General features: G+C 38.1%; 1 protein-coding gene across 3 annotated transcripts in view; it reads left to right on the plus strand.

Moving 5' to 3' along the window:
• VSTM2A (V-set and transmembrane domain containing 2A) overlaps window positions 1-12,213 on the plus strand; it is a 99,443-nt gene extending 87,230 nt beyond the window's left edge. Inside the window, exon 5 of one of the 3 annotated variants that reach the window (XM_069219449.1) lies at window positions 10,930-12,213. In XM_069219449.1, coding sequence (XP_069075550.1) covers window positions 10,930-10,976 — 47 coding nt within the window. In that variant the 3' untranslated portion in view covers window positions 10,977-12,213. The remainder of the gene's footprint in view (window positions 1-10,929) is intronic. The other 2 variants (XM_069219448.1, XM_069219450.1) reach the window with 2 other exon arrangements.
• Window positions 12,214-12,431: the final 218 nt, after the last annotated feature.

The raw sequence follows: 12,431 nt of genomic DNA on the forward strand, positions 1-12,431 counted from the left end.
ATGTTGGTGTTTTTGTGTGTTTGTCTGGTTTTAAGTGGCAGGGTCCATTGAATCCATTTAATTATTTTAAAATGTATATTAGACCACTAATGTTACACCAAAATACATCTTTTAAGCACAGAGAAATTTAAAAAAGTACTTATCCTCTTCAAATTCTTTCAACCAAGAAGCTATGCTGTGCTATTTAGGCACTTAAAACGTTCACTAGCACCTAAGTGGCACTATCCTTTTAGGAATATGAACGTGCCTCCTTGACCTTGTTGCCTCCTTGGCCAAACTTTTCAAAAAAATAACAGTGCTCTAAATATTTGTTTTAAACATATTGAATTACAAGTAAAACAAAAATAAGAAGTAAAAATGTCCTTTCTCAATTAAAATATGGCTGTAACAAAAATTTGAGTCTGAAACTGTTTTATTCTGTTATATAGATAAATACATTCTAGTAACACAGTTTCTTCCCAAATGTTCTTTTTCTCTTTACAAGTTGCATCCATGGCACTAAAATATTACATGCTTTTCTCATACATGCTGATCCTTTTAAGATGATGACATATATATAAGAAAGGGCATCATTTCAAAATCCAGCAGTAAACTGACCTTTAACATTCTTTGTTTCAACCGATGGGAGAGTGTAAGAAATGACTCCATGACTATCCACTTATTGTTTCAACTAATGCTGTACTTCTCTCGCAATTTCAGAGGCTTCTCAGGTACAATGACACACACGATTTCAAACCTGGTCATCTATTAGGTTGACCTCCTCCCCACCGGTCATTACGTTGCTGACAGTTCTGACCTTTGTGTGGCAGTTTAATGTATTCTGGCTGTTATAATCTTGTACCACTTCCCTTGAACTAATTTTACTAACATGTCAGAAATCAATGTTTTGACGGTAGAAAAGTTAGTTGAGGTCTAGGGACAGTGCCATTAATGTCAGGATGTCCCATTATCAACTAAATGTTCTTATTATCCCATGCTCCAAAACGCTGCCACCCATACCACTTTCCAATATGCGTCTTGTGATACTTTGACTCACTCTTAGGGTTAGCACTTTCAAATCACAAGATTTACCTTCTCTCTTGGTCTCCTACTCTTTGGATCTCACTAGCACGGATCTCTCATGAAGAATTCCATAGCTCTGTTTCATCTGTGTAATCTTTTCTAATCTCTTTTTTTCACATAGGCAATATATCTACCCTCAGCAGAATCACCACATTTAGTATGTATAATTTTCTGCCCAGCATCTGAGTAAGATTATTGTTTCAAATTTTGCAGCCAGAGGTCCAGTATGTGTGCCTCGCTCTCCCAGTGACAGATGAGCAACATTATCACAAATGTGAAGGCTTAATTACGTATGTTAATTGGAAATTATTTTTTGAAATGTTAACAGCTGTAAATCAATGGGAAAGTGAAATGGTGCGTGCCAACGTGCTTCAATCTGTGGAATAAAGGTAAATGCAGAAATTGCCTTTGTTCAGAAAGTTTATTACAACGATTCAAGTCTTGAAAATGCTTGTAAAACCTACTATGGTGCAAATAAAAGTCTTATTGAAAATGGAAATCGAAAGTCGTAGAAGATCAGAGAGAAGCTTAGGCCCATATTTATACTTTTTTTGCACTGCATTTGCGTCATTTTGTGACGCAAAAGCGGCACAAACGTATAAAATATAGGCCCATATTTATACTTTTTTAGCGCTGCATTTGCATCATTTTTTTACGCAAAAGCGGCGCAAACTTACAAAATACAATTGTATCTTGTGAGTTTGTGCCAGTTTAAAAGAAATTATGCAAATGCGGTGTAAAAAAAAGTATAAATATGGGCCATAATTGTGTTTTCTAAGTTTGCACTGCTTTTGCGTCAAAAAGTGATACAAATGCGGCACAAAAAAGTGTAAATATAGGCTTTAATGTCTCTATTGAAATTACAAAGAAAATGTCAATACATGAAGCTAAATGCTTGCATTTTTTCCACCTCTCTCAAACAAAACAGGCTGTTTTTAAAAGAAATAAATGAACACTTTGTGCATCAGAGTTGTCACGTGTCATATAGTTAATGGAATGTAACACAGCAAGACCTGCCAGTTCAATGAACTTTCAAGAGATGCCTAAAGGCATCCATCTAAAAGTGACTCAACTTTAAAAGGACTCATTTGTGTGCTATAATGCTGAGTATGGAAAGAATGTTATTTAATGGAATGTTACCAGTTAAACTTTGCTAGTGTAACACATTCTGTAATAGGAAGTAAATAATATTTACAACTACCTCCTACTTGACTAGGCAAGGTACAGGAAGCTTCTCTCTGTTACTTTGCTTGTCTCCACAGTCTACAGCCACAGGACAAGCTTCTCATGTATCTTAATGTCTAGTACCTACTAGCGATTCAGTCCAATGGAAGAGAATCCGTCCTCTAAACCAGCCAATCACTCATCAAGTTATAACTCTTACATGGAGATCTTGAAGGATTCAAACCACAGCTCGTATCGTGCATATAGTATAAATCATCTTTTTTTTAAGAAGCACATAAAATACAAAATTCAGATTCCAAGGCTTTCTGTGCTGAACAAGGTTATACCCTGTCTATTATAGGTGGGCTTTTGAACCACTACGGAAAGCCTAGCCCTCTTGTATCTAGATGGTGGCAGAGCCCTTCTCGCTGGCATCACTAACCATGCTTCTGTACCCACGATAGTGCTTTACTCATATCTGTCTGCAAGAACCCATAAATTGATCAGTCTACACTATTTGCCGCAAAACGCCCACTTCCTGTCCTTTCCTGCTGCATTAACTACATAGATGTGAGAGCTGATTCCTCAATTGTTCTTAGCCGATAAACTTGTCATTCCTGGCGTTTCAGCACAAACAAAAACTGCATGAGTCAAGAACCATGAATCGACACTTACTAAGGTACACTGCAATGATACCGAAAACACATTGTCCACATGACACTTGTCCTATCATACTTGCAATTTACAATCCAACATCTTCAGAGAACATCCATCTACAGTTCTAAATAATATCCTCCATTTGACCCAGAACACTTGTCTGAACTAACCAGAATCCCAGTTTCTTTCCTTTTTGGATACTAACTCTTCTGTCTTTTGCAGCTTCTTAAAAACTCGGAATCAGTCCTTTACCACACTCCATACCACCATTCTCAGTCTCACTAGAAAGGTGTTCTCACGCGGTTCTAGCAAACGTCATGCTATATAAATATTCGATATCGTAAAACTGAATAAAAATACCTTTGGTCATCAGCTTGGAAGAACGTGCAAGCATGTTACAATTGCCTTCATTGTTAAAGCATTTGTTGATGCACATTGAGGAAGAAGTGTGTCCTACAGAGGAGGAACCTGGACAGGGAAGCAAATGTCTCTAATAATTTACTTACAGAAATGTGGCCCAGCTTTTTCAAAAGCAATGCAGCTGCAAAACCTTGCAAAGCGTTTTAATGGGTCAAAGTCAGGACATTCACATTAATTTAAGACTGCAGAAGATCATACGGCCTACACGTTTTAAGCTTGCCTTAAAACCTACTCTGAAGTATCCTACAAATGAATGCACGGCTGGGAATCTTTTACCTAATTTAAACAGTATTAGCAGTTTTCTCTGCAATTTTACAGGTACATATAACTCTACCTGTGTGGGGTTTACTCTCATCACCCCCTTTCATAGTTTTCCTTGCTTTTTCATTTTAATGCATTGAATTTGATTGCCGTACCTCTGTTCCCCACTTGCCAGAACCATACCTGTAAGTAGGGGGAGATTCCTACTGCACCATTGTGGACCTCAGTTTGTGGGCAGGTGAAAGCAAATAGGCATTTTATAATGCAATGCTGGGAACTGGAAATAAATGTGACCATCAGAGAGGGAACACCATCAAAGAGACTACCTCCTATTGGAAAACAAAAAGTACAGATAGCCTCTCTCTCTCATCCTACTTACATCTGCACAGTCCAAAGGTGTGTGGAGGAAATGTGGAATGTTTTGGTTCCTGCCCCCATCATCCTCCACCTTATTTTTCCCTGTAGATAGATCCAAGAGACCATTGAAAGGGGATTGTCAAGCAGTGTCTCCAACAATGTTGTGATATTGAGTCATTGAGAGGGACATGGCTATACGCACACAATATGGGTCACACCAGTTACTCCAGATTCACAAAGGTTGGAAGGCTCCACCATTTTAACTTCTTGATGATGCTTTGATCTACTACTTCAAATGTCAGCCATGGCATTTTGAAGAACATATACTCACCTTTGCTGACCATTGGGCAGATAAAAGCCATCCTCTTCCAGATGCTGATGCTTCCTATTTCTTGGGAAGCGCAATAACTCACTTGTGTCTTCTGGCTCCAAAATATATATATTATACTCCATGCAGATAATTAAGCATTCTCATCAGCACCCTATTCCCCATTGCCTCCTTCTGTAGTAACTACAACACTTTTCTCCTCTCCTCTTTAACTGGATAATTGTCATGGAGAAGTGTGATAAACTTCCCATTAAATGTATGTTGCTGTTCTGCAAGGTTACCTTCAGTATTATGTGTTTCCTAATCATAGTGTTCATCATCAACGACACTGAGGAGCCTTCACTGTGTAGTAGCAGCCAACCCTGCATTTCCCTCATGATTACTTCAGCAGGGGTAGTAAGAGTCTTTGACATCCTGGCCCATAAGAAGTTTCAAAAGTCTTAATGATCCAGTCTTCACTCAGTACGGCCTTTTGTGGCTAAGAACAACTGTCACCCCTTCTTCTTGCTCCATCTGCATGACTTCTTGGGGCAAATCCAAGCTGATTGTTCCAGAGGCAGTTCACCCCTTTCCATAGCTACAGCTGCCTCCTGCATGGCATAAACTATGGCATTTGTCATGGATATACCTTATCTAATTCTGTGAAGCAGTTCCATCATGCTCCAGTTTACTGAAGAATCATACAGCTAAGGAATATGATGAGATGTCTCGTAGTCCCACCGAGGAAAATGACGCGGTGTCTAATGAATCTTCCTCATAGAACACTTGCTGGCTGGTCTCAATGAGTCAAAAATGTCAACTTTCTCCTTTTCTCCTCAGCTTTTGCAGAGTGTGTCTTGTTTCACAGGTATCTGCACTCTCTAGCTTGGTAATTAAGTAATAAATAATATGTGTTTCATCCGTACAGAATGCCCAATTGGTACCCTGCTCAGTCCTTCAGCTTTGTAGTGCCTTCCGCGGGTCACATGGTTATCATGTTCTACTGCCTTCTTTAGCTGAAGAGTGCTGAGCAGCTTCACTGTGACCCTATCAACTTTCTGCCACAACAGAACCTCTGTGCACCCTCCTCTCCTCAGCCTGGGGTGTCACTTTTATTCTTTCTTTGTGTAGTTCCTCTCAGTGATTTTCCGCAGTGGGAACTCTGCAGATTGAAGTACAGCTCTTTTGCCGTCTTGGCCATAACGTGGCTGCGAGCAAATTAAAGCTTTTGATAGTACAGGGTATTTTGCTGGCCAATGGTGGGATGGCTCTTTTGTGTCAATAGAAATCAGTGTCTTTGTTATAGGTGAGTTAGGGCTCCTCTGCTCTTTCCCTTCTTACTCAGATAAAATATTCAACATCGAACAAATTGAGGAAATATTGGCACCTCCCTTATTATCTAAATGTTTTATTAGTATGGGGTGTATGTCATGTCACATAAACTACAACGTTGCTTTGATTTTTATAAAAAAAATAACTGCTACGTTATTGCTGTACACTGTCTGTGCTCAATGAATATTCTCTTTCATTGCATTAGCAGCCAATCAATAGATGTTTCTTTGGGATAAATGAATCCATGTGTATGGACAGGGCTCACTTTAGCGCTGGTGGCACCCGTGTTTTTTTTGGTGACCCTCCCCCATGATCTTCTTTTCCAACATTTCCTCTCTACCACTCTCGACAGTGCCCCTCATCTATCCATAGTCTCTCTCTGACATACATTTCAGTTTTTCAAACGCTATTCATAGTTCACACAGACTCAATTGTGTGATCTGCACTGTACACATTCTTTGAAGCAGGCACATTATTCTCCTGCGTTGCTTTCGAATGAGTCACAACGGCCACAAGACAACATTCTGATCTCTCACCAGCAGGAACATTATTCACCAGTGTTTTTTTTTTACATTTTGATTGTTGCCTGAAACTGATGGAGGCAAAAGGAGGTTCGTGTGCTTTTAAACCAATAGTTATTTTTAAACAAGACCCCCCCCCATCAAGATCAATGACAAGTGCAGCTGCACGGGTTGCCCTGCCCTAAAGCAGTCCCTGTGCATGGACCTGCCATACAGAAACCATGATGCAAGACTAGAGCCCTGACTGCTGCTAAGCAAGCATTATCTAAGGAATGAGACAAAACCGCACGACATCCAACAACTAGGAAACATAAGTCCATCCACAGAGACATCTAAAAACATTGAAGCAAAATGATATTTTGTGTGGAATAATGCGAACCTAATACTAATGAAAAAAGATGGTGAAAAAAAGAATATTTTAAAGCTGGGTGATACGCTTGCAGGGCAAATTATAATCAATTATTATCTCTTCTATTGGCCAGACCAAGGCATAATAATAATTCAAGTCTAAAATGTGCATTTTTATAATCTTAGAGTAACTGTTAATATGCCATCGTGATGGCCCATTTATGCAAGTTTTCGCTGCATACATTTGCTGTGATCTGAAGGTTATGAATTTCAATTCTGGCACTCCAGCTCCGTCTTCCGATGTGGTTAAATAGGTACCATTACATTGGGTAATCATATCAGACTTGATCTGTAGTGCTTAGAAATGAAGCACGTCCTTATAAATAAATATTAATATTTATGTATTTTCTTTCACTGATGTTACTTGTTTGCGTGCATGGCAGGTAGGGCTTAAATAGGTTGTTCACACGTTTCACAATTTTTACTGGTTTCTATTCTGAAAACAAATTGTTTATCGAAGCAAGCAGCTTGGCATGATTGACATAAGTACTGACATTCAATAGCCTGTACTTTGAGAGGATCAACTTTAAAATACTTACAGGCTTACAAATTATAACGTTTTGACACAGCTGTGCGTCTTTATTGGTGTAGGACACGGATCAACATGAAAATGTAGATGCCGATTAATTCTAAAGCATAACTACATTTTTTTCTCTTCATGGGGAAAATTACAATTTTTATTTTGTAGAACTTCAGCCAGAGAGCACATACGTTCCATCAGATTCCTTCTTATAATCAACACCTAAAAGTCCTTTCTTTATTTTCAGGTGCTCAGTTATGCTCTTACAGGAGATGGTACCACTGATAGTCTCCTTGAAGCCAAAGCCATTTAAAGGCGTGCAAGGATGTTTTTTTCCGAGATCACAATTAACAGCACAGAATATTGATGTTAATGTGAGCAGTGACAGTAACATTAGTTTTATTCAAATTAAAACGTTTCTGCAAATTTGGAAAACGATGTTTAGCAACTTGAAAAAGGAAAAAAAAACACTTATCCTGCTGTGCCTAACAAATTAAAAAAGAACTGATGACAAAAAAGTGCTCATGTAAGTCAGACAGTATGGAATAACCCACAGGCCCATTTATTCGTTTTAAAACCTGATGTCAGCTCAAAAGATTTTTCTTCAAGCACAAGTATGGCCACTAATATCCAAGATTCATAAACTCAAGACGTTAACCACCAAGATGCTGTTGCCTTCACTGTTAGATTCCAAGATAAGACTCATTCTGCCTTCCAATATGAAGTACCATTTTATATGGTAGTATTAATAACACCATTTGGAGGCATCGAAGCAGGGACATTTGTAGGATGAAGACATTTTAAAGTGTTAAATAAAATTGTCCTGTAAGGAAAGAGAGCAAATAGAAGATCCGGCATTTGGGACCGTCTAGTGGGATTAACAGAGTTAGCTACCTTATAAAAAAAAAATAGGGCATCACAGTGGTACAATCTATTAATAAATAAGGCAACATCAGCACAGATCGCGCACAAGAGCCCTGGGGAATAATGTCCCCTTTGCCCTCCACTTCAGAGGGCTTGTTAACAGGTGTTAAAACATCACTTTGACGTGGTTAAGCGGCAAGATGAAATGCTGTGAAAACAACAAATCTGTTGCTTTCATTTATTTTAAGAGGAACCACCCAAAAGACTCTTTCGTATCTTGCATACTGTGCATGTACATTTTTTGGCCCTTGTGCTGAACATCTAACCAAAGAAGTGAGACTCACTTAGCAAATACATTTTTCGTCATATGGAACTCTCATAAATGCATAACATCATTTTATAGAGCTCTATGTTATTTTCATTCACAGATTGTGGCCAAAGATTTGTACACAGCAAACAGATGAAGTCATGATGAAATGTTAGAGTTATATTTTGGGGGAAATAGCTAGACAATGAATGGGATTGTTTCCTAGCCAGAGTTAGAAGGAATAAAATAGAGTTGTTTTCGCTTCTGCTGTGGGAGTGAATAAACAATCTACATTTAAGTACTCTTTTGTGACACTTCTCAACCCTGGATCAAACGACCTCCACACGTGCTCTAAAACAATCAGCAGCATACAAAAACAAATTCTAAGGGATTGATCAGCAGTGAGTCTGATTTAACTTCCAGATTTTCAGTAAGCTCTTGCCACCTTTGTTAATAAAACCAACAGCTCTATGGTGTGTAGAAAGCTTAATAGCTTGATGTCATGTTAATTCAGAGCACATTTGCATGAATAGTCACTTGAGTTCAATTAACTAGTCACTGTTACCAATTACATGTGTCATAATATTTTGCATTAGTAGACCATGCAATATGATTTCAATAACTAGGGATAGTCACACATTATTTTTTGCATCCGGCGTCATAGATGAATGATCATTAGAGAGTCAGTTAAGATAAAATGGAACACATCAGAAGGGTCGCATTTATTACAATAAGAGACACGTAGTCGTACATGTTGCTAATGCTTAATAGTAAACGTCAGCGGGCAGCAATACACGTTTGTAACTAATGTCTGAAGGGCTGCGTCCATATTGTGAACAAAGCAGAGCAAAATAGATTTGAGAAAATCTTTCTTGCTGCCTCAAATATCACATTTTCATCGACCTTGCACAGGGAATTAACTCTGCTAGGTGTCACGAGGCTTCTTTAAATTGGTTTTACCTCATTGTACAAATCGAACTCCTTGCATTCTGATTTTAGGTAAATATGTATAATAGAATATATGACTATCTGAAAAAGTGTTGTGGCATTAACTACATATGCATAATGTATTATGCTTTTTTATCATCATTGTTGGGGAGGTGTAGGAGGGAGGGAGAAGGGGAACAAAAAGTGAAAGAAAGAGAACGAGAAAACCATTTAATAAGGTCCAATATTGCCAAGGGAACCTTGCAGTGACGTCATACACAGCAGGGCCAGAAGCTGAGGGGCATATTTATACTCTGTTTGCACCGAATTAGTGTCATTTTTTTTTACTCTAATTCGGTGTAAAACTAACTCCATATTTATACTTTGGTGCTAGACCCCTCTAGCACCAAATTCATGGAGTTAAAGTCATTTTTTGAAAGTAGAGACCTACTTTGCCTTAATGAGATGCAAAGTAGGCGTTCCCATGCAAATAAATATTTTAAATGCCATGTTTGATGATGTTTTATAAAAACATCAACTTACCTTCTGTTCAGTACAGTCAGGTATGATCTATGGAAAATGAAAAGACAAATTTAGACTGAGGTTTTCAGTTCCAGGCAACAAACCATGGTGTAAGGAGTGTCTTTCTTCTATCACAAGGAGACGAATCCGCCCCACAGATCATAATTGCTTGTGTTCCAACCTAATTCACCAAGACTGATTTTATGGTTGTGGTCCTTTGTTGACTTATAAATTGTACTTGTGGTGGGTAGTTTTGCATTGGATCTGGCTAGTTTTGCCCCCGATGCAATCTCATTTTTAACGACTTAAATCAGAGGGGAATGCACAAACATTTGCATTGACAGATAAGTGAAAAAAAACATTTTAAACAAATCAGCTAAGGCAATATCTACATAAATTGAGTGAAAAATAGCCGTCGCACAGTAAACACTGGCCATCTCTGCTGCATATTAGGTATTCCGATCCCTTTTCTCTCCATTACAGCACAGCTTTCAGATAAGTAATGCACCATATAACGTAGTGATGGTGAAAAATTGTCTAATGACACCAATTATTAGATGTTCTTTGAAGAGCCTATGTATTGTTCTTATGGACAGCAAGAGATGGCAAGCTTGATTTTCACTAAAAATACATATGTAAGAAAATTAAACTGCATACAAGGACCGTGTCAAAGAGAGTATTTAAGGCAAACATCTTCTAATTCACATTTTGAGTCTCAAATGGCGCTGTTCAAGACTGTTGCTTAGAGACTACTTCAAATATTTGCATTTGATTCGCCATTGATATGGTTTTGTTTTAATACAAAATTACCTTTGCAGTTCCTTTGTCAGAGCTATATTTGATTCGTCTTTCATTGTTTTAACGTTTTAAATGGAGTTGAACGATGGTGGGCATGAACCTCAAAACAGTATATCCAGCAGGGAGTATCTACCAGCACCAAGGACATATGTATTAAAAGCATGCATTCATTTCATTTCTGCTTAAAAAATATACAGTGTTACAGGAAATGCACTTTAGTGTCTGTCAGATGAAAAATTATGTCAAATCGTCATTAACACGTGGGTTATTTAGAATTCGTAGTATGTCAGGAATTCATATTGTTTGCAAACTGGAGTTAAAATTATTAGTGAAGAATACCACATATTTTAAAAAGTTTGGGATGGGCGGTATTATAAGGAAAAAAAATCAACAATATTTTTTTCTGCTTGGTACATGGTAATTTGGAAATACATTTTAATGGACAGATAGCAATAAAACCCTCGTGGGGACTGAAATGCTTTATATGTGTTGTCGTTTACAGTGCATGCCAAGAAAATCATGGGCACCAGAGCCAAGCTGGCCAACTAATTAAATATATAATTGTATGTGTTTAAATCAACATTATAAGGAGCCTTGGAAATCTGCAAGATGAGCGAATATCTTATAACTTCTTCCGCAGGTGCGAGGATAGCTACAAGCCATGGACTTTCTGTCCTGCTTCTTGTGTGTGGCTTTGTGACGGGTGCTTTGCTTTAATCTAAAGTGCTGACTTTTTCCAATATCACTTTCTCTTCTTAAAGCAAAGGCAAATCGCCTGTAAAACCCAAGGATTGGACAACAAAGTTGACCCTAACATCCAGCCAACACTCTGCACCCAATGTACTCTAAATCACTACACAAGGAGTACCCTCTTTTCGAAGTACAAAAACGAGATGCCACACGTTATCTCCAAGCCATTGCCCTTCAGATCCCACCCATCTTTCTATTGGAAGAGACTGGAGTGACCTACTAGGATTTATTTGTTACAGCAGGACCTGTTTGATTTTCTTTCTTCGAGTAGATCCATCGTACATTGTGTATCCCTCAGGGATTGGCCTGCATGTCATTCACTTCCTTCGACTTGGAACTACTGTTCTCTTCATTAAAACGGTGGGGAAAAAAACACATGGCAGTACAGTTGTGGCAACCTAAGGCCAGACCGCGAGAAGCAAAACAAACTCACGAATCCCAACCAAATGCTAATACCAACCAAACATCAATTTACTTTTGAAAAACAAAATATGGCAACACTGCAAAACAACACCAGGATGACACGCCAATTGTTTCTTTAAAGGAAAAAAGCGAAGAAGTTTCTGTCCCGTTGATTATATTTTTTAAAATATATTTTCCTTGTTACAGCTCGGTTCATGTCTTGTCCTACGCTGGCATAAGCTGATTTAGGCTGATCCCTGTTCAATGTATGGACACTTATAAATACATCTTTTTGTGTGTTCTATATTTCACGTGTTTTACTTAATTTTGCAACTCCTGTATATGCAAAATCACTTAAGAATTATGTAAATTGCTTATGTGTGATATACCCTCTGAGTAGGCAGACTATGGTCCTCATGCAAGACAATTTCTATCTTACAGTATATGTGCTGTCACGAAAAACGTTTTGTTTATTTACACGAAAACGTTACTTTTTAATTTGTGATTTAATATTGTGCGCATTTATTTGTAAAACACTGGTTTCATCCTAATGGTTTGACTGCTATGAATTGCAATACAGCCTTCTGTTTCTTCTGTAGGATGTTCATTAAACTTTGGTATGGTCTCTGAATAATGCATTATTCTGGGTGTTTGCAAAGTGCTGGGATTTTATTTATTAATACAACGTGCATGTTCCGCGTTTTTGTGACGCTTAAATGAATCTAGAAAACAAAACTAACTCATTTTTGTCCCGCAGAATACCAGCGGAAGAATACAAGAGAAACCAAAACCACAACTCTTCTACTCCTGGATAATCTATAGCCTTCGGGCAACTAAGTCACGAGTACTTGT

Source organism: Pleurodeles waltl, chromosome 2_2, assembly GCF_031143425.1.
Source record: "Pleurodeles waltl isolate 20211129_DDA chromosome 2_2, aPleWal1.hap1.20221129, whole genome shotgun sequence".
NCBI lineage: Eukaryota > Metazoa > Chordata > Amphibia > Caudata > Salamandridae > Pleurodeles > Pleurodeles waltl.